The sequence below is a fragment of the Aureobasidium namibiae genome, assembly GCF_000721765.1.
Source record: "Aureobasidium namibiae CBS 147.97 unplaced genomic scaffold scaffold_15, whole genome shotgun sequence".
In the NCBI taxonomy this organism is placed as follows: Eukaryota; Fungi; Ascomycota; class Dothideomycetes; order Dothideales; family Saccotheciaceae; genus Aureobasidium; species Aureobasidium namibiae.
This window is the reverse complement of record NW_013581194.1, coordinates 13175-33994: the sequence shown is the minus strand read 5'-3', so window position 1 is coordinate 33994 and position 20820 is coordinate 13175. Positions and strand designations below refer to the sequence as shown.

General features: G+C 50.0%; 9 protein-coding genes across 9 annotated transcripts; 3 read left to right on the top strand and 6 right to left on the bottom strand.

Moving 5' to 3' along the window:
- Nucleotides 1–250: 250 nt before the first annotated feature.
- On the bottom strand, nt 251–822 carry M436DRAFT_65997 (uncharacterized protein; the record flags this gene model as incomplete). The annotated part of the gene is made up of 2 exons (XM_013569449.1): nt 251–445; nt 616–822. The coding sequence occupies 2 exons, from the start codon at nt 820–822 to the stop codon at nt 251–253; spliced, it is 402 nt and encodes a 133-aa protein (XP_013424903.1).
- A 2588-nt stretch (nt 823–3410) lies between these two features.
- Nucleotides 3411–4452, bottom strand: M436DRAFT_53069 (eukaryotic translation initiation factor 2 subunit alpha; the record flags this gene model as incomplete). The annotated part of the gene is made up of 3 exons (XM_013569405.1): nt 3411–3891; nt 3942–4295; nt 4355–4452. 3 exons carry the CDS (start codon nt 4450–4452, stop codon nt 3411–3413), a joined length of 933 nt encoding a protein of 310 aa, XP_013424859.1.
- Nucleotides 4453–4707: 255 nt separating this feature from the next.
- M436DRAFT_84165 (uncharacterized protein) lies at nt 4708–7126 on the bottom strand (the record flags this gene model as incomplete). Its single annotated transcript, XM_013569487.1, has 3 exons — nt 4708–5961; nt 6013–6594; nt 6647–7126. The coding sequence occupies 3 exons, from the start codon at nt 7124–7126 to the stop codon at nt 4708–4710; spliced, it is 2316 nt and encodes a 771-aa protein (XP_013424941.1).
- A 394-nt stretch (nt 7127–7520) lies between these two features.
- M436DRAFT_84164 (phosphatidate cytidylyltransferase) lies at nt 7521–9022 on the top strand (the record flags this gene model as incomplete). The annotated part of the gene is made up of 3 exons (XM_013569486.1): nt 7521–7652; nt 7757–8799; nt 8851–9022. The coding sequence occupies 3 exons, from the start codon at nt 7521–7523 to the stop codon at nt 9020–9022; spliced, it is 1347 nt and encodes a 448-aa protein (XP_013424940.1).
- Nucleotides 9023–9307: 285 nt separating this feature from the next.
- Nucleotides 9308–10284, bottom strand: M436DRAFT_53076 (NmrA-domain-containing protein; the record flags this gene model as incomplete). The annotated part of the gene is made up of 2 exons (XM_013569406.1): nt 9308–10042; nt 10111–10284. The coding sequence occupies 2 exons, from the start codon at nt 10282–10284 to the stop codon at nt 9308–9310; spliced, it is 909 nt and encodes a 302-aa protein (XP_013424860.1).
- Nucleotides 10285–11494: 1210 nt separating this feature from the next.
- M436DRAFT_13314 (uncharacterized protein) lies at nt 11495–12787 on the top strand (the record flags this gene model as incomplete). The annotated part of the gene is made up of 2 exons (XM_013569310.1): nt 11495–11781; nt 11833–12787. Coding segments are annotated over 2 exons (1242 nt in total), but the record flags the coding sequence as incomplete, so codon positions are not given.
- Nucleotides 12788–13689: 902 nt separating this feature from the next.
- Nucleotides 13690–14148, top strand: M436DRAFT_65992 (uncharacterized protein; the record flags this gene model as incomplete). Its single annotated transcript, XM_013569448.1, has 1 exon — nt 13690–14148. One exon carries the CDS (start codon nt 13690–13692, stop codon nt 14146–14148), a length of 459 nt encoding a protein of 152 aa, XP_013424902.1.
- Nucleotides 14149–14683: 535 nt separating this feature from the next.
- M436DRAFT_12766 (uncharacterized protein) lies at nt 14684–16767 on the bottom strand (the record flags this gene model as incomplete). The annotated part of the gene is made up of 8 exons (XM_013569308.1): nt 14684–14781; nt 14853–15870; nt 15917–15996; nt 16049–16112; nt 16167–16194; nt 16263–16496; nt 16563–16670; nt 16727–16767. Coding segments are annotated over 8 exons (1671 nt in total), but the record flags the coding sequence as incomplete, so codon positions are not given.
- A 611-nt stretch (nt 16768–17378) lies between these two features.
- Nucleotides 17379–18935, bottom strand: M436DRAFT_74912 (mitogen-activated protein kinase Hog1; the record flags this gene model as incomplete). Its single annotated transcript, XM_013569485.1, has 10 exons — nt 17379–17448; nt 17506–17689; nt 17740–17818; nt 17877–18233; nt 18287–18386; nt 18441–18484; nt 18541–18670; nt 18725–18744; nt 18795–18822; nt 18880–18935. 10 exons carry the CDS (start codon nt 18933–18935, stop codon nt 17379–17381), a joined length of 1068 nt encoding a protein of 355 aa, XP_013424939.1.
- Between the last annotated feature and the right edge of the window lie 1885 nt (nt 18936–20820).

Below are 20820 nucleotides of genomic sequence, written 5' to 3'. Positions count from 1 at the left end.
ACGAATTCAGTGCTCGTGGAAAATCCTTCTGCCCACATTTGCAAGCGAGTCATACCAAGATGATTGGAGAGCCACATGTAACGAAACATAACGTTTGTTCTCGAGTGTTCATTTGTCTCCTACGGACTACATGCTCTCCAGATGTTCCCAAACAACCCTAACCTAAACTCCAACAACTCCTTCAAACAAACACCCTAACGACAAATGAGAGCCCAAAACACAAGATCGACGAGCGAGAAAACATGCAAACTCAAGCCGATGGAATTCTCCAGAACAACAGCACAAGCAGACCAGCCACGAAGAGCAAAGTTGATGTATAGACATCGTCGACGTTTCCCAAGGGTCCTTGAGCTTTGTTGGGAAAGTGGTGAGGGAAGAAGTGTCCGGGAATCATGGCATCCATGACATCCAAGTCGTTGTGGAGGGATGAAGTCTGTTCGATTTCCTGTGTTATATTTAGCAATCCCATTTCGCACGGAAGTTGTACTTGACCAGCAAGATGACGACAGCTTGGATCTGACAAGAAGGCTTCGAAGTGGAAGCTATTTACTTCTTCTTCCTCTTCTTGCCTTGATCTTTCTTCTGTTGGCTATCGCCAGGGGTGCTGTTACTAACCTGGTATTCTCTCAAAGCTCTTTCGGCGGCTTTTCTTTCACCTTCACACCTGGTACACGACTGGTATGTCTGGTGAGGCAAGTCGTGGAGTGGACACATTTCAGAGTGTGTGGTGCAATAACGGACGGGATGATGGGCCCATCTGCAGTTGCCACGACCGCGTTGAGGGCAGTGGTGCTCGTCACGTCTCGAACCGCCTTTGGGCATGATTGGAATCTGACTGGGATAGGTTGGTGGTGGAATGGTGATGTTCGTCTTTTGATGTGGATGTGCGTTGTTCTGAATCTTCGAATGAGTTTGTATATGAGAAAAAGATGCGATTTCAGGATATAAGTACCATGTCTCCAAGAGACACATGTACGATACTCAAAGACAACTCATGAAAGACATGATGGACTGTCAGGAGGTCTTCACGCTCCCAACAAAGATAAATGGAACATTGTCGAGGAGCAAGACATAGGCTTTCACTCTTTACCAAAGAATTGTGTCTCGTCCACAAAGCTGGCAATATCTTCCCACGCAAGGATACAATGCGCGTGAGACAGGCAAAGATGTAGGAGGAGAGATATAGTTGGAAAGGGGTGGGCAGCGCCAGAGCTGCAGCATTGCCCAACTCATGATGCAGGTTCGAGAAAACAATCGAGAGAAACAACGCAGTGAATTAAGAGACCCCATACTCGCATCAGTATCAGCGATCGTCCTCAGCACATTAGACTTGGTTTCGGTCTTGGTGGTTAACCAGGAATTGATGAGACAGGTCTCGAGGGGCTTGAGACACGTCGAAGAATCTTCACCGTCGAGGGATTTTGAGTGTAGCGGAGTTCGGACTGACGACATGAGAAATACACGTTGTTGAAATGCGCACGTTGGAGATATGTATAGCAAATCAGAGAAGTCGTGGACCTGAGGGTGTAATTGTACAGATATGCTCAGATGATAAAACATGCACGAGCTGCAGATAAGGAACTACTTGAACAGCAATAGAATACACACCAACAAGACTTGAATCTACGTATTCCAATGAACGTTTACTGTGCAAGATGCGATATTCCAACCAGAGAGACAACCATTGACTTAAGGTAACCCTTGAACAACTCCAACCCGGAAGATAGGAGAATCCCAAACGACAAACAAAGGAAAGAGCTCGTGTAAAGCCACACAGTGGTTGTACAGAAATAAGAGAAGCGAACTTGGAAGCGAGCAGGCCGAGAGTGTTGGGCAGTGAAATGACCATCAGACAAGCGACTCGGAGAAAATGAGAGCCACAGCCAGTCCTGGGATTCTCAATACTCTGGAACTTCGGTAGGATGAGGCAACTGTATCTTGGACAACTCCGTCAGCGTCACAATCATGTTGTGGAGTTTACCCATTAAGGGACAACACAAGTCTGAAACGCGTCGAGGCATGAAGTGTGTGAAGGCAAGCAGGAGTCCAGCTCCTGTGTTCTGAGATCTAAGAGTATCCTTTAGCAGTATCATTTTGGTCGCCATGAGAACTCCAAGCTATTTAACTTAACATGAGGAGTCGTGGTAAAGGTTTGAGCTGTTAACCTGATCGTGCACCAGCAGAGGACAATTGAGCATAGTCGGCAGCGGTCTCACACTTGAAGCAGCCTTGGTCCTTCGTGTGAGGCCAGGGGGTTGTGTGCTTGCCACAGACAGTCTGATGCCTTGAGCAGTGGTAGATGCCGAGCGACTTGATCGGCCTACGGCAGTTGCCCTTGCGCTTCCCGGGGCAAGTATGCATGTTCGTCATATTATTGTTGTGGAGAGAGTGAGTAAAAGTGATATGAAAGGGGTAAGCGGAAATTGAAATTTGGGATGATGAGATGCTGTTGCTGTTGACTCGGTTTCCTTGAGGTTTGTTGATGAGCTGGAGATGAGAGGAGAAGACGCTTATAAACCTTTTCGAATATCTAGCAATGTTTTCGAGTATTCAGACTTGTCCGTAACCAAGAACAAAGACGTCAAAGACTCAGGGTATACAACCGAATCTGCATCGTCCCAGAGTTAACAGTGCACAATGATCCATGCTCGTACAACAAAGACGACAAGCATAGTAACAATGGCACATTGTCTAAACAAGGAGGACTGGAAGAGAGAGTCGAGTCGGAAGGTGGAACATTTTGAACTGCGCAAACAAGGGCTCGAAGACAGGCTCGTCGCGATATCGAAAGATCAACAAAACTGTCCGGAGTTTCGTGTTGGTTGACCAGAATACTGGCTGTCGGAGATAACTTGTGAGTCGAAGCAGGATGGAACCAATCTCGAGGTTGTCCAAGACATTTGGTGAATGGAAATCTTCCCGAAATAGTGTGAGTGATCGCTGAAAATTGCATCGAGTGTACTGTCAGTATGGTTAGCCTGAAAACTATGGGATTGTTCTCCTAAGACACAGATCGGATGTATCGGTTTTGTTCGATTCGCGACGTGCTCTTTCCACCTCTTGCAGAGGTGAATATGATTGATTTGCAAGGAAAATTTCATTCTTTTGGGGGGTCGTACGCTAATATCGTAACGAGTCTCATGGGCGATCCCTTGGTCATGTGTAGATCTGGGCGTTCAGCAAAAGATGCCTCCTTCCGCCTCGGCGCGTGTCCTCTTCTTCTTCTCTTCCCCGTGCGACGCTTCCCAAACTCTATCGCCATGTCTAACCCAAACCTGAGGACTCGATAAGCATGCAGCGCTGTGCTCCTTCTTTTTGCGTGACGCTCGAAACTCCAGACGCCGGAAGCAAAGGAACGGGGGCTGCGTCGCGGGCGGGAATCGGGATCAAAACGTGGTTGACGAAAGTGTTTACTCGTCAACGGCAACAATGCCATCCTCGTCGCTCTCGTCCTCGTCGCCACTGACTTCCTGGTTCTCGCGCTCGCGCTTGTCCATAAGAGCCTGGAGCTCGGCATCATCGTTCTCAGTAACAGCCTTGGGGGCCATCTTGACGGAGCAGGTGCCGCCAGCTGCGGTGATGGTCTTGGTAACCTCCTGAATGGCTTCTTCGAGGACAGTGATACCGATGGTCTTGTCGAGAGTTTGCGAGGTGAGGACGTAAAGAGGAGGAGAAACAAGCTTGACCTTGACCTGGGTGTCCTCGGTGTTGCGAGCCTCAGCCTGGCGCAGGGCGGTCTTGACGGCATCGATTCCTTCGTAGCCGAAGCAGGTAACCTCGATATCGGCACGAACCTTTGTGGGTTGAGGCGTCAGACGCTTGCTAATGTATGAGATGAGCTCCTCCTTGATGACATTGTTGGCGAACTCGACCTCGTCCCAAACTTGCTTGCTGTCTCGTGTGAGTGAAGGGATCATGTGTCTGACGTGGGAGCGGCGTACTTTGAGATGGAGATTCTGAAGGCGTCGAGACTCGAGCCGTACTTCTTGTCCAGCGGCCAGCCAATGCTCTTGTACAGGTCCTCCATGGGGGTCGAGGTCTTCTCGGCGACGTGGCGCATGATGGAGTGGACCATTTTGGCCTTGTTGTAGCGGTCCTCGCACTTGAGCACATCCTCGGGCGAGACTCTGCGCTTGGACAAATCAATGTAACCCTTCTCCTTGTCGACTCTCAGCACAACGACGACTTCGTTTCTTCCGACACGGATGAGTTTTTGGATGGATCGGATACGTCTTCTGGACAGTTCGCTAAGCAAGATCATGCCGTCGATGTTGTCGTATTCGAGCAGCTTGACACTGAGAGGGCTGGTGTCAGTCGTTTGCTGTGGCCGGACTGAGTGGCAGGTCGGACTCACTATGCGCCCATCTCAGCGACCTGACGGACGTTGACCATGACGAGCGAGTCGACATCGGGGTACTTTTCCTCGTAGAAACGGCAATTCGTGAGCGACATGATTGCGGTATTTGGTGTATGGATATGCGCTGCGTGGTAGAGAGCAAATGCGGCGGCGGCGTGGTCACTTTGTGATTCATTCGTTCGACTTTCAACTTTCCCAAAAACGTCAGGGCCCCGCGCGTCACGTGTTTCGCTGCACTACCTGTTTATCACAACCATAGTTATTTCATCTTTTCGTCTCGACATCTTATCATGAATCGCTAGCTGTACCCATCTACTTTTGTCCAAATCTAGTCGCAACTTCTCGAACCACTACCGCTCAAGCACGACCGACATCCTCGTACTACTCGGCCCTCTAGGCGTTTCGATGGCCTGGACAACCGCTTCACCTTCCTCCGGACTCAAAATCCCATCCAATATCTCATGCGCCGCATCCAAGGCCTCGTTGTCAAGACCGGCTTCATATACTAATTGCTCTGAAAACGCAAGTCTTGTCAATGATACCAAAAACTTGTGATGTCCGCCGGGTATGACCATGAGCTTCTCGCGGAGGTTGATCATGTCGCTGTAGTTCATCAATAGATGATACAGCAGACGGACCGTCAGATTGATCAAGCTCGTCGTGAGTTCGTGGTTCGTGCTGAAATTCCGTGGCTCGCTTGTCTCACCGAACATGTCATGATTCGTAGGTGCAAGATCATACAGCTTGGTGACCGATACGTGCAGCAACCGAACAAGTCGACCGACAGCTGTGCGATGTCGAGCGAGAACTTCACTACCATGCTTCGTGACTGCCAGTGAGTTCAGCACTCGTATCGTCTCGATCTGCAACAAGACAACTTCGCTATCTTCGTACGCTGTTTCACCTGCTGGTGCTTCTGGCCTCTCAAACAGCAAAGTTGTAAGCCGGTCAATTGTATGACCCTCCAAGGTGGACTGCTTTTCTGGATCGTCTACCATGATACTGAACGACTCCGGCATAGCAGAGCTTCCCAGCATTTGCAATACCAGCATGATCTGTGTGAGTGGTTGGCTTTTGTTCAGCATCATCAAGGTAAAGTCAAACTCCATCTTTTTCCAGAATGCTTGACACGATTCAGCATGGAGGCTCGCGTCGAAAGCCATACCATGCATCAGCGTCAGAATCTGATCCACGTCGATGCATTCGAGCAGATGCGGGTCTACATGGGCGCCTGCATGAAGGCGCACACGTGGTAACGCAACCAGATCAATCGTCTTGGTTGCGAGCGGGAGGAAGCGCTCGATTAGTGAAAGTTTCGGAGGCTCGTAAGACATGGCCAAGATGAACTCGTACAAATCCAGAATCGGATAGACCGGTGTATACATTTTGTCGTGCAAACACCTTTCCCACAAGTCTGAAAGGAGATTACAGGCAAAGGAAGAAAAGTTATCCTCATCGTCCACGGCGACAAACTGAGACAAGCCTTGAGTTACAAGACCGGATATAGATTGCCCGGGTAAAGAAGGAAAAGCGAGCCGACTTAGTGTCTCCAATACTCTTTCTCGCGAATTCAATGAACGATGGTTCATGAGACGGCGGATCATCTATACAGAGTCAGCTTTGAGAGCTGAAGCTACGACTTGCACGCAACCTACCTGAAATTGCGTGTCATCACGAGGTTGGATCAATTCCTCGACTACAGGCGTTGATTCGGCGACATTTGGAGCCGGGGATGAGGGTACAGAGGGTTGAGGGTTCAGTTGCAGTTTCGGAGCAGGACTGGCAACAGCATTCCTCTTCCGCTTCTCACCTACCTTGGGAGTGGAAGATTTGGATCTATCCTTTGGTTTCGACGGGGATAGGGGTACAATCTCGTTGTCGTCAAAGCCATCGCGATAGGGCAAGGATTGGGAGGGCTGGCGAGTGAGCCTACCCGTGTTAGTTCTGGTAGGCTTGAGCCTTTTGGCACGTTCGTCTCGCGCCTGAGCCAGATCATGTTCTAGGAAACGGTTGTTCGTTTCGTAGGCTTCAATCTCTTTTCGCTTCGCCTCCAAATCGGCCTTTTGCTTTGTAGCATCATCGGCACGCGACTTGTTCAGGGCCTGCAGCTGAAGTTCGTGTTCTTTGGCATCCTTCTTCTGTCTTTCACGGATTATCGACAGTTCTCCAGCCTGTTTTTGATTCTCTGCCTTTGCGTTTTGCAGAGACAAGCGGACAGCGTTGAGTTCGAGCTCGAGCTGCGAAAGACATGTCAGCAGTAGAAGATCAAGAAGACACAACAATGCGCACCTTTCGAATGTGTGCATCTATGGCTGTCGTGTCGGTGGGCTGGACATTAGGATTGCGATTGTCGAGCTGGTCATAGTTCGGCGGTGGGTCGTCTACGACGATGGACTCGGTAGGGAGGTGATAGGTGTTGTGTTTTGCAGATTGGGCATAGTCCTGGTTGGGCTGGTAAATAGTCGTGTCGGCGTTCAGGTCAAGGACTTCTTCGTCGTCATTGTCATCCAGACCGTAGTCGGATTCTGGTGAATTTGGAGCATCGAAAGAGGTGGTAGTTTGAACAGGAGCAGTAACTGGTGGCAGGCTGGGACGGGTCAATCTGAGAGGGCGGGTGGTCTGGTGGTATTGGCGTTGCTTGCGGGCGGCGACTTCTCGCTGGGTCGACGAGATGGCGTTCAGCTCGAGGTTCTGCAGAGTCGACTGGGGCAGTTGGTCAAGACCGCTGTCGCCAAAGTCCAGGTCGTGGTCATGGTCCAGAGCAGCCATGGGAGCGATTGGCGTGGGCGGCCATGTTTGTTGCAGAGTGATTGAGTCAGCCTGGCGGAAGGCGCATTGGGACATTCACATGCCGCCAAGCCCCGCTGACGGCATTTGGGACTTCTCATCCTGACCAAGTTCGAGTTCGTTCGTGCCTGCCTCCCGCTTCCCAGCCCGACCCTGCCAACCTTTTTGTTCGCAGACGACCCTGACATCCATTTCTTTCTGCTGCGTGTTTGTCTGATCGTCTGGAGCTGTCCTTTCACCCTCTCGTGTCCACGCGACTCTATCCTTCCCGGCTCTACCTCGTCCAGCCTACCAATCTTGTTGGAAATCTCGTTCCAGCTGCCGCAAGCTTCCGTCCATCGTCTCCCAGTCGCTCTACTGCGACCTTCCGCATACCATGACGAAACCGAAGAAGGACGTCAAGTTCCAACACAAGGAAGCAAGAAGACCCAGCAGGTCCTCCAACGATATCCAAGACGCCAAAGACACGTCGAGTCCTAGCCGGAATGGACAAGTCACCAAGCCTGAAGTAAGCCGCAACATGTCCTACGACGGTGCCTGGACCGACGACGACAAGGCGAGCCAATGCCGCTCCCAAATTGCTGACGACCTCGCTAACATGCCTCGTTGAAGCCTCAGGAGCCCACGCCGCAAAGCGAATATGAAAAGAAGAAGCAGACATTCATCACCAGAACTATCTGGACCCTCGTCATGATCATCTTCTTCTTCGTCTCAATGTTTTCTGGCCACATCTACATCATCATCATTGTCACCGCAATCCAGATCATTTCTTTCAAGGAGGTCATCGCCATCTCAAACGTCCCTAGCAGAGCCCGGAAGCTACGCTTCACCAAGACTCTCAACTGGTATTTCCTCGGTACCACCATGTACTTCCTCTACGGCGAGAGCGTCATCTACTACTTCAAGCACATCATCCTGGTCGATAAGGTCCTCCTGCCCTTTGCTACCCACCATCGCTTCATCAGTTTCATGCTCTATGTCATGGGCTTCGTCTTCTTCGTCGTCTCCCTGGAAAAGGGCCACTACAAGTTCCAATTCCAGCAGTTCGCCTGGACCCACATGGCTCTCTACTTGATCGTCGTTCAAGCACACTTCATCATGAACAACATCTTTGAGGGCATGATTTGGTTCTTCCTCCCCGCTGCTCTGGTCATCACCAACGACATCTTCGCTTACATCTGCGGTATCACCTTTGGCCGTACTCAACTCATCAAGATCAGTCCCAAAAAGACTGTCGAAGGTTTCGTTGGCGCCTGGATCTTCACCATCATCTTTGCATTCGGCCTCTCCAACGTTCTGATGCGCTACCCGTACTTCACCTGCCCCGTCAACAACCTCGGTGCAAACATCTTCACCGGCCTCGAATGCGATCTCAACCCTGTCTTCCTATCCCACACTTACCAGCTTCCTTTCATTCCTCCCAACTGGACTCACCTGCCTACCACAATCACTGTCGCCCCTGTTCAGTTCCACATCATGATCTTTGCTACTTTCGCTTCGCTGATTGCTCCCTTTGGTGGTTTCTTCGCATCTGGTCTAAAGCGTACCTTCAACATCAAGGACTTTGGTGATTCCATTCCTGGCCATGGTGGTATGACTGATCGTATGGACTGCCAATTCATCATGGGTTTCTTTGCCTACATGTACTACCAGAGGTAAGTAGATGAACTCTAACATGACTTTTGGTCAGAGCTGACTGCGTTTAGTTTCATCGCCGTCTACAAAGCCTCTGTTGGTAGTGTTATCGAGACCGCCATCACTGGTCTCACCCCGGATCAACAGATGGAGGTTGTCAAAGGATTGAGCAAGCATCTCGTCAACCAAGGCGTCATCAACTCCAAGGTGCTAGAATATCTCGGTGAGCAGCTCAGGAGATAGGTCACCCTCGAGCAGTGTCCTAACACAAGGTTTCTCTCACCCACAAAAGTCTCGTCGAACTGGCCTTTCTCTTCTCCAGTTTAATGTATAAATACCCCTTTTTTGGTTTTTTCGAAGCGTATCATTCAATCTTTTCTCCTCGATCACATCGCGCCAGGCTTCAGACGTTGTCAATTCAAGTTTAGATCAGTCTTATGTCTTTGCGTGATCTCACCATCTCCTGTAATCCGTACTAGCTAGACACGCTTCATCTCATTGCTCCTTTCCCCTGATGCGACCACACTCTTACCAAATTCCACTCTTCTTGATAAACTCCTTCCAAGTAACAGGCTTCTCCTCGAGCAAGTCCAAACTCTCATCCAAGCTAGCACCAGCATAATAGCCAGTGGTGTCAAGCAAGATATGGTTTTGAAGCATCTCCTCGGCCATGAACTCAGGCAAATAAGACTTGAACTGATCACCCGAGATCTGGATGTAGCGCATCTTGTTCCCAGTCACCTCTTCAAAATCAGCAATGATTTGCTTAGGGGTGTAGTAAGCAGTAGCAGCGAGCACTTGCTTGCCATTCAACTTGTCGGCATTCTTCAGAATGCTCTTGACGAAGTTACCGGTATCCTCGACGACATCGAAGAGGGGGAATTGAGCATTATCGCTGATTGGCATGGCAAAGTTGTAAACGCCATCTTCGCCTTTGTTGAACATGCTTGCGAAGTTGGACATGAAGTAGCCGGGCAGCATGAAGGTAGAAGGAACGCCAGTGCCGCGAATGTACTTCTCGATATCGTTTTTGGAATCAAAGTGAGGGACGTGGGTGAGTTTTCCGCCTGTGGCTTCGGTGACGTTGATCAAGGAGGAGAATATAATATGCTGGATTCCTTCTTCCTTTGCGGCGTCGGCGACGTTGATGCCCTGGCTGCGTTCGATGTCTGGGTTGGCGGATTCCCAGTAATTGGTTACGAGGAAGACGGTGTGAGAGCCTTTGATGGCTTTTGCGACTGAAGCTTTGTCGTTCATGTCGGCCTTTTTATCAAGTGTCAGCTTTCTATGTGCTTCTGAGGTAGGTCTCGAGAGACGAAGTGAAAGCTTACGGTTGCCAGCTCGACTCCGTTTTCAGCAAGAGCTTTGGCAGCGGGCTTGTTAACTTCGCGTGTGATGCCACGGATCTTGAACTCGGATGAAAGTTGGGCATCAGCAAGGATGTGGTTGATAACAGAGCCGCCTTGGTTGCCAGTGGCTCCGAAGACAGTGATCAACTTGGACATATTGATTGATGTGATGGAGTGGAAAGTGAATCAGTGGTTTTGGTAATATGAAGCAAAGGCTTTGGTGGGTGTATTGGAGGGATGTGTTTGTGGTGAGGGGTGTGTTGAAAAGGAGATGTTCATTCTCAAGATGGGATGGTTTATATACATCACCTACCTTCTCTGGGCATCTTACATGCGTCAAGGGTATCCCCGCATTGCGTACCAATAGAGAAGGAGCTCTCGGAGGAACATCGTACCATCAGATGTGTTGCTGACCTGAGGCGCGAGCAGCAACGGCCTTACTCGCTCTTTCCAATTGGCGAAGCACATATGAACGAATGTTTGAGCTTACAAAACAATCCAAAGCCAATCTGGACCTAGTGTTGAGACGGAGCTACTCGACACCTTGCAAGGAGTGAGATTACCAAGTAAAGAAGGGACGTTGGACGAGTAAATGCAGCATAAAGTTGGAACATGCTGACCAAGCTGTCATGTCGAACGTTGTGAAGCTGTTAGAGAACATTATGTGGTAAATATCCGTGCTCAATCCTCCAATTTGTCGTCCGGACGGAGATAGCTGGCCCAATTAGGAAATACATGTCTCCGTCGAAGGATATCTCTGAGGCCGAGCATTGGTGGATCATGCTTGATCTTGTTCATGAACTTGAAGTCGCGGGAGGAACGGAGGACTTGATTGACAAACCTATTGTCTGTGTACCATCGTTGACCAACATGGAAATGGAAGACCTCGTCTGGAGGGTAAGCGTGTTTTTGTCAGGGTCATAGCATTAACCACTGTTCAGATGATCAAAACTGCCATTGGACGACAACTATGGATGTTGTCTGCTTCGGATATACAGTCATAGATGGTTCTAGATGACAGTTCTGCGGTGAGATGAGGTTGATGTCCTTAGGTCTATATGTAACCGTCAAAATAAGATCCGGTGAATAGTTTTCAGCTTTGAAGAATTGTCGAGCTCTTTTGCAACACATGTGACTGACTTCTTGATACATTCTGGCATCTCTGGTATTTGTGTCAACATAAGGCGCATTCTGTTTCCGTATGTCGAGCACTTCGAGACGGTATGCTCTCCAGCCAAGTTCCTGTTGAGTGAGATTGTGTGGTCAGTGAATATATGTAGGTAGTTGTTGGTTGCGATGATGTATAGGCTTGGCAGATTATTTGACAGCCACCTTGATCATGCAACAAGGTGACAAAGTTTCCAAGATGAAGCTACACATTCTAGGACCGGCATTCGGACTACCTTCGATAGACGCAGAGTGCATTGCTGCTGTGGCATTGATCGAGCGCTACACACAAGGCAGCAGTCAAGCATGGGCTCTAGTCGCCAGCCATGAAGCCGCGCCAGGCACTCATTTTCCCTTTCTCCAAGTCGGCGACGAAACATACTCTGGTTTCGACAGGATAGCGCAATACCTCGTCGATGCATCTGGTAGCACTGTTCCTGGATTGGCCACCAACTTGACCGCACAACAACAAGCTGATGCGACAGCGTGAGACAAGCCGCAACCTCCGCCGACCATCAGATACTAATTCTTGTCCAGCCTCTCCGCCTTCATCAAGTCAGAAGGTCAACTGCTACTCGACATCTCGCTATATGTTTCGTTCGAGAATTATCGCAACCGCACCCGTTCCGCTTTCACCAAGATTCTCCCGTGGTACGCCAACTTTGTTGTCCCTCCCCAGCGCCGCCATGAAGCCAGACAACGCACCCAGCACCTGGGAGTCTCCAGTCTTGATGTCGACGACATACACGAGGATGTAATCGACAAGCCGTCGAGCATGCAGTCGGAACAGCAGAAGAAGCCTCTCGAGCACGAGACGGAGAAGCACGCCAGAAGACTGCTGGGTCGTAGAGATACTGTTCGCACATTACTGCAACAACCAGAGCACGCCGCCGCTTTCAAGCTGAACGCCCTGGCCGACAATTTCTTTGAGCCGCTGCAGGACCTTTTGAAAAATCAGTCCAACCTCCTTGGCACCGACCAACCTGCCGTTGTCGACTGTCTGGCCTTTGGGTACATGAGCTTGATGTTCTACCCCAAGATGCCTCAGAATTGGCTTGCTTCCACTATGCGCCTCAAGTATCAGAAGCTCGTCGTCTACCTCGGCTCTTTGAGAGATGCCCTCCGAGTCGACGCCCACCCAGACGAAGCTTTGAGCGCTCTTTCACAGTCTGAGAAGGGCGCTGCAGACCTCCCTTGGCTATCGCCGCAATCCTTTGGTCCCATAGCCGTTGTCAGATACATTGGACAGAGTCTCTTCAGCCATCTACCCCTACCAAATAGTAGCTCAGGTCTGCAACATTTGCCCAGCGATCGTCAGCCTAGCCTGCTTCAGAGATATCTTCCTGCAGTCCTTGGCCTAACCTCTACCTCGATCGCTTTGGCAGCATTCTGGGCATACAACAACCTCACATGGCCACACGGAGAAGCAGTCCACTTTTTTGGCCGAAGGAGGTTCGTCGACTATGGTGCTGCTGGCGCAACTTTGTCGGCTTTGGGAAGTCTGGGGTTGCAGATGCAGCAAAGACAGCAGCAAAACCAAGCTCCTGTGCAGATTGACGTTGCTGTTGACGATCAAGTCTCGCCGTGAAAAGCCGTGCGATAGGCATGTCAAGCTTCATATCACAATAATCAAGAGCAAAAAAGCACCTCGCATTCTTCTCCACTTTCTCAGTCACGTAAGCAGTGCTGTAAGCCATCAAACATGGATTCATGTGAAGGCATGCATGTGACATGTCTAGTGTTCATGCTGTGTATGCTTACATCTGTAGCGGATGTTTCTGTTGAGCTCGATACATATGGAACGGAGGATTTTGAGGCTTGCAATAATATGCACATTTCCATCTGCAAAGCAGGGTCTGTCGGAATCTTACGAGCAAATTATGCATGGAAGGAACTCTCTTACTTTGTTATCAGGCGCTTGTGGTTGTTTAGCGAGCACGTGCTTCTTTTGTGTAACACATGCTGTGATGGATCTACTGTGATTTTTGACGAGCAATGTGCAAGAGTCTATCGCTGCAGCCACTAAAATGTACGACTGAAGCTAAGAAACCATACGACGTTGACTTCATCTATGGGCAGAACCTCTTCCATGGTTCTCAGTCTCGGCGGTCTGGAATATGTCGCTATCCATGAACCAAGTTATCGTAAAACACTTTTCCAAGACTAGGGAACTCGCAGCTTCCATCTCTCAATACATGCTTCCGTCTGCAGCAAGCCTTTGTGTCACAGATCAGGAGGGGTAAGAGGGAAGGAAGAGACTCAAGTAAGTATCGTGATTGCCCTCGTACATCACCTCAATTTCTCCTACCCACCATTCCACACCCTCCCTCCAAATCAGCCTAAGAACATCGAGGAAAAGAAAATCCAAGCTCAGGAGTCCGCATACCAAGCACAATGTCTTCCTCGACTTTACCTCCCACCCCGACCCCAACATCCCACTCCAACAAAGCAATCATTGGAGGCGTAATAGGCGGCACAGCCTTCCTCATCCTCATCCCCGCCGCAATCTTCATTCCGATATTCAGAAAACGGAGATCTTGCTATGATATCGCTTTACGGCGACACACCCACTCTCACATTCGCAAGACCACGACCATTGCGACAAGTACTCGCAAAGACTCGATGCAAGAAGAGAAAATCGCGCATCATGGGGATATGGAGGAGCAAGTCCAAAACAAGGAGATGAGGATAGGCGAGGATATGAGTAGGAGCGAGGGACCGGAAATGTTGGCGTTGGAAGAAATGGTTGGCCTGGAGGAAATGCTGAGGATTGATTTCCCGGATCCGGCGAGGTATGAATTGGATGGTGGCAGTTTTGTTGAAGGACGAGCGAATTGGGAGATCAAGGTGTGAGGGAAAGAGAGATGAACATCTTCCTTCCTCTCTCGTCGGGAGAGAATGCATGCTCACTGAAGCAATGCACAATGGATTTCCAACCGAGATGTGGCCACAAAAAATCTGTCATGACAATATCTCTCTCTGCGGACAAGATTCTCTTCTGGAAATTATTGTGTGTTGTTACAGCCCAACAGAAGCCTCGCGAATCGAAAATGTCGCCATGGAAGATCGCTCAAGATTGATTCTTATACTCAGTTATTAACACTTAAATCTTCTCTTGCACCCATGGATCTTCTGCCGCTACTTGAATCGCGATATCCTCCTGCTGTGTCTTCTGTACATCTTCTTCCTCTGTGTGCTCCTCCTTGTTCACACCCTTAGCACCGCCACTTCTCCCAGTTGCAATTGGCGCAACAGGCTGAATTGTATCTTCCTTGCTCAATTCTGAGACAGTAGTGACGGCAGGTCTGGTGTCTTCTGCAGCCCATATCTGCGTAGGGGGCAAGGTAGAAGTTGTAGGAGCAGCGATAGGGTTGTTTTCGGGCTTTTGCCAGTTCTTGCGCTTCTCGGATGCCCACGTACCCCAGGAGCTTAGATATGCACCTGCGCGGGACGAGGCTGCTTGGACTGATGCTTGAGCTTGAGCCACTGGAACACGAACAGCATTAGTGATGATAGACTTTGATGATGGGCAAGAGATGTCGAAAAGGGAAACATACCCTTTGCGTTCTTTTCGTCAGCAGTGGCAGGATTGTTTGCAGCAGCAGCTTTCTGCTCCTCAGCGCGTTTGCGCTGAGCTTCTCGCATGACCTCAATATCAGCCCAAAGCGTGTTGATGGCGCCAGCAACACGTTCGCGACCTGTGGAAATATGTTTGCCCATGGCCTCTTTGTTGCTTCTCCAACGCTCATCCAGATGCAATTCAGAGACCTGAGCAGCAAGTCTGCGTTGCACATCTTCAATGGTCAAGCCACCAGCACAAGGGTGTCGGGGCTCAACAACATCAAATAAATGCGAGTCTGTCGTGCGTTCAAAGAGAGCAAAGTTCTCGGTCAAAGCCCATTGAGTCATGAACTCGCTGCCAAACTCTGCAGAAGGATCGCCCTCGACTTCCGAGAGCAAAGCTTTAGGGTCGCCTTTGTGGCTTGAGACGAAGCGGCTGTACTTTGAAGCCGAAAGTAAGGAGAGCAGGTACTCTTCGAACTGGAGGCGGATGAATTCTTCGCTGCCTGCGTAACCCATGTCCTTGGGTCGACTGGGAATGTTTTCGTCCCAGGTGTCATGGACGGACTGGGTGAGGAAATCGATCCATCGCCTGTCAGCTGTAGATAACGCCAAAGCATTGCGCAGAGATGGCGAGTATATGTTGATGGTGTTATCATCAAGATTCACCAAAATATCTGCGTAACGATCCTTTTGCTGCAGAAGTAGCTGGTTAGTAGAACCGACAACGTACGACTTTGTGTCTTGGTCGGCCAGTGTGTCTAGCTGTTGCAGTGGCGTATACGGGCCGAACAGACTGCCCTTTCCAAAGATTTGTAGAGGGATACCCATATAGGCCAAGAGTGAAGCTCGCTCGCTCGTCTTCAACGAAGTGGGCTTCTCTATATGTGTAGCGTAGTAATCCATGCGCGGATCGGCGCAATCGCGAAGGTGACGCATGAGAGTTGGTATGAGAGATATGAGAGAGAACTGGACGAGACACATCTTTTCGCAGTTCGAACCAAAGAAAAGCATCTACAACGAGTCAGTACTGCTCTTTCCTTGGACTTCCATTACATACCTTTGGCTGCAGAAGCAGGCACTTGAAAAGCACCAGGGTCTGCCACTTGAATTGGTGAATCAGTTCGCGCATAGACAAGCCTGTGAGGAGTGTCAGTATTCAGTGGAGCAGACATGGCCCAGGCAGAATTACCAAAATAGAGGTCTCTATCATCTTCCTGGATGCCAAAGCCTTTGTCCAGACTCTCTTGAAATCGCTGAAAGGAACGTCAGCTATGCTGCCTCTCGATGAAAACAAGACCTCGACAGACCTCTAGAATCTCGACATCTGCAAAGTCTCTAGACGAGAATCAGCCACTGTTTCTGTATATCATTTTGTCCAAGTCTCTTTCTGGAAAAGGGCGTACTTTTGTGCGAACCATGCCTTTGTGACGAAACTGAGCTTCTCGCGTATAGCGGTGAATGTTTGCGGATTCTCGGTAATGACGACGACTGCCTTCTGGACGGTGCTGCGAGTGACATCGGCAGGTCTGTTAAGCAGCTCTCTCGAGTCGAGCTGGCGGGTGCAGCTGATGCCGAATAACGAGCGCTCGGGAGTGCTCTTCAAGACGAGTGTAAAGTACGAGAAGTCTTCGGTGGCACTGCGTCATGATTGGTTAGCTCATTGTTGCATCAAGGTGGTCGCACTCGAGAGGTGGATGATTTACGCATGGGCTCCGTCGGACAAGGCGAGGAAGGGCAGCAGATGCCAGTCGTTGTCAATGGCAGGATCATAACCTTCGTCCACTCCTACCCATCGCTCTACCTCTGGACCACTAGACTGAACGTGAGCTAATGTCTACTCGGGCCACTGGCTGTTGGGAAGCTCTACCGCTGGTGGTGGAAGTCGACGACTGCTACTACGGGGTGATATGTGTCGGTCATGGTGCTATGCTATCGCCGAACGCTCATTTTGCAGCCGATAAGTATACACTGATCTGCCAATGTTCCAATGTCATGTGTCGGTCCAGGCCAATCACCACTGGTCACAATCTGTATGACATCTTCACACGCTCCAACCTATTTGGCTTGGCACAGACTCCGAGGCTCTCAAAAGTACCGAGTACGTATGATTGGGAATTGTGTGCAACAAAATCCATTTCTTGTTACGCTGCGTGATGCCTTCGCTTGTTGCTCTGACTGTCTGTATCTATCATGGCCTCCCCAAGACTCCGCAGCTATGCTTGCTCATCTCTCTCACACTGGCGCGGCGCTTCAAATGCCTCCGTTCCGGCTCCTCAAGTCACTGCTTTCCTTGTCTACGTGGAGTTGTCGAAACGTGTCTGGGCCAGTCCGAACGGTGCAATGCGCCTTCGTCTTGTATATCCATGAGTCGAAGGGTTGTGCCAGTGCTCTTAAAATCAAAACAATAAACCAGTTCCATCATTGCGAACCCAAGCTTGCATGTCCTTGTGGTTACGCTGTATGCGCCGTCTCTTTCTGTGTATTCGCACCATGCTCAATTACGCACGTCTGCCTCTCTCCTATTGAGGCACGCCAACCTCTTCACCGTTCTGAGCGTCCACATTATGGTAGTCCAGGATTTCCGAGTACCTGTACAATCATGTCAGTCAAGATTGCTTCGACACTTGTCTTTGCATGTGCACGTACATCATGATCTTCCAGGTATCAACGGGCAGGTCGGCATCGTTGAATGACCAATCGAACTTCTCCTCAGCCTCGGGTTCGTCGGTGGGATCGTGGTAGGGGGCGAGGTAAGGGTCAGCCAGGGCATCGGCAGCCTTGACACGTGTGCGAGGGTCGAAGACGAGCATGCGCTCGAGCAACTCAATGGCTGCGCAGACATCAGTTTGTGTTGCAGCCAGTTTCTACATGTTGACATACCTTGAGGGTCGGCGTTCTTGAACTTCTTGGTCAAGGGTTGACGCTCACGCTTGGGCAGGGACTGGACGAATCTGAGGGTCTGCAGAAGGTCTGTGTCAGCTAACAATTTGGCGTTTGGGGCTAATCCAGTGTCTTACGTTCTCGCTGCAGATAGTTTGAATAACGTCGTCTGGTGGGGTTCCGAGCAACTCGGTGATGATGGAAAACTGGTTGACATGGTCCTTGCCGGGGAACAAAGGCTTGCCTTCGAGCATCTCGGCAAAGATACATCCGACACTCCAGATATCAACCTCAACATCGTACTTTTGCCAGGTGAGCATGATTTCGGGAGCTCTGTAGTATCTCGTCGAGACGTAACCGGTCATCTGAGGGTCTTGGATACGGGCCAGACCAAAGTCGCAAATCTTCAAATCGCAGTTCTCGTTGACTAGGATATTGCTGGGCTTCAAGTCACGGTGGACAACACCGGCCGAGTGGACGTATTTCAGTCCGCGCTAGAGACTTGGTCAGCCGAGCCTTTGTGCGCCGAGTATTGGGTGGAACGAACAAGAATCTGGTAGAGGAAGTATTGGATGAATTGCTTCTCAAGCGGTCTTGAGGTGAGCAGGCGGTGAAGATCGGTGCCCAACAGCTCGGTGACGAAGTAGCTGAATACATGTCAGTTGATTCAAACGGAGCTCTTGCCGAGCAGAGGTACGAACATGTCCTCAAGGGGAGAGATGAAGATGTCGCTGAGACTGATGACCTGTGCAACTCCGTCAGATGGACTGGTCGAGCGAGAAAAAGTTTTCCGATACACACATTCTCATGTCTCAAGTGCTTCAGGAGCTTCAACTCGCGGTAAGTACGCTTGGACAGGACAGGTGTGCTGAAAGGCTTCATGATCTTCTTGACAGCAACGGGCTGGCTTGTGAGCTGGTCCTTTGCCGAACTGCGAGATTCGTTAGAGGTTGTTCTGGCTGCGTCTGCGATAAGTGCTGCTCACCAGACAAGACCGAATGCACCCTGAGACGCTGTTAGCATTCATGCAAGTCCAGAAGATTGTGCAAACTCACCATTCCTACGGGAGCCAGTTCCGTATAACTTTGGCGACATTGTTAGCGTACAGACTCGCGAAATTCGGCCAGAATTGATATTTACCGGCTGGTGATCTCGAAGGTGGTTCCGAAGATCTGCGCGCGTACGAATTCTGCCATGGCGACGGTGTTGATGGGGTGGTGGTTCAGACGTGTTTTGGTTGAAGAGACGGAGGTCGAGAAAGCGGATCGATGTTATGGAGCGTGGAGCGTGGGGCACTGCCGAACGAACCAATAATGACGTGGGCGTTTTTGTGTGGCTGGAAATCAAGGATTCTCTTCTTGCCAAAGTGTGACTAGCAATGTGTAGTAAAAGCCAGCGACACGATTTGTAGCGTGTGGTTTACAGAGACAGATAGCGACTGCAGAGCAATACAAAGACTGCAGAGATGGAGCGCTAGAGCGTGGCGACCGGAAAAGTGCTAAAACGCTTGTCGAAGGAAGCGTGTGCGGGTTTGTTTAAAGGTGTTCGGGATCGTCGCTGTCCGCCGGGTCGTGTATTGTCGTACCTGAGTGAACAATGGAAGAGGAGGATGGAAGAGAAGGAGAGAAAGGCTTCAGGAGAGAATCGACAACAGCACTGTCCCACTCCGTAACTTCCATGTTTGTTCACACGCTCCCAGATCGATCGATCGTGAATTGCCAACTCCAAGCTGCGCGTAAGTGGCTGCTTTGTTTAAGCTTCGGCCTTCACTCAAGTTGCTTGCCGCTGGCTACCGCGTGGTCTGTCGATATGTATGGCGCATCTCAATATTCCTGCCCAAAACAGGATGCGGCTTATCGTCGCGGATCAGGATACGTACAGCGTGGATCATCTCACACACACACAACGACGGAGTTGATGTCCTGCTTGACTTTTGTGACTTTCCTCTCCGCCATTGGTTGCTCCCCAGATGCGGGACAACAAGATCCACCGGGACCACTTGCCAAGCACGAGGAGGCTCAACTGGCTGAGTTGTGTTTGGAGTTTCTCGATCTCGTGAGTCGCAGCCTTGCAAACATGGCATGCAGATCAAGTGGCATGCTTCTCGATGCAACAACCAAGACTTGCCTATAACCCTGTCTCTCATGCCAATCAACCCCATCCGTTCCAACAACATCTTTTGTCTTGCACTTTTGCAAAAGTATTCCTGCTTAGATATGCAGGCCTTTGTAATTATTTGTCGAGCCCAACTGCCATGCTTCGCTCTTCGCATGCTTGCATACCTTGTTGGACACAGCTTGCTTGTGCAACTGCACAACATCATTGAACAAATGTCCAGAGACACACACAAAAGTTTTCCGCTCGAATCTGACTGTGCAAGATGTCCAATAGAACCACGCACTCTACTCGGGATACCCTCGTATCCGTCCAAGAGTGCTGATTCATTTCATTCCGACCATTCCGAAAGACCGTTCATATGAGGTGTTCAAGCCACGCGGTACACCTTAACATACTTGCTCATCCTGGGAGAAGAGAAGTCCTTGAGGCTCGGACCGAAGACGCACACCTTCTGAAGGCTTGAGTGCTACTGTGATTGGCAGATTCGATAAAGCTGCAAGATTTGAGGAATACGAGAAGGAATCGAACCCACAATCTCATGGCAACGTGCAGCTCGCGAGAGGTCCTTGATACGAGGTAGGAAGATGAGAATGTACAACTTCCCCGTGTGCTTGATCTGTAAAGTCCATAGCGCTCTCTGAGAATCATATGTTGACAGCCTTTCGGCCGAGAAGTCACTTTGTCAATAGAGCGACAGTTTGGTAGCTACCAAGGAAAAGCAGTCAAACCGGTAATGCTCCACCATCCGGTCCGTTCGCAAAGGAAGGCTCCGGTTAAAGATGCTATAGCAGACGAGTGATAGATAAGTCTTTTGTTCGGAATTGACCGTGGACACAACCTAGGGCTACATCGGATGGCTGGATCAATCCATAATCGAGGATAGGCACGAAGCGGCAGTGGGTTATTGATTTCGCTTTACAAGACGAACAACGATCAAAATCTCGATGGTAACGTCTCCACGAG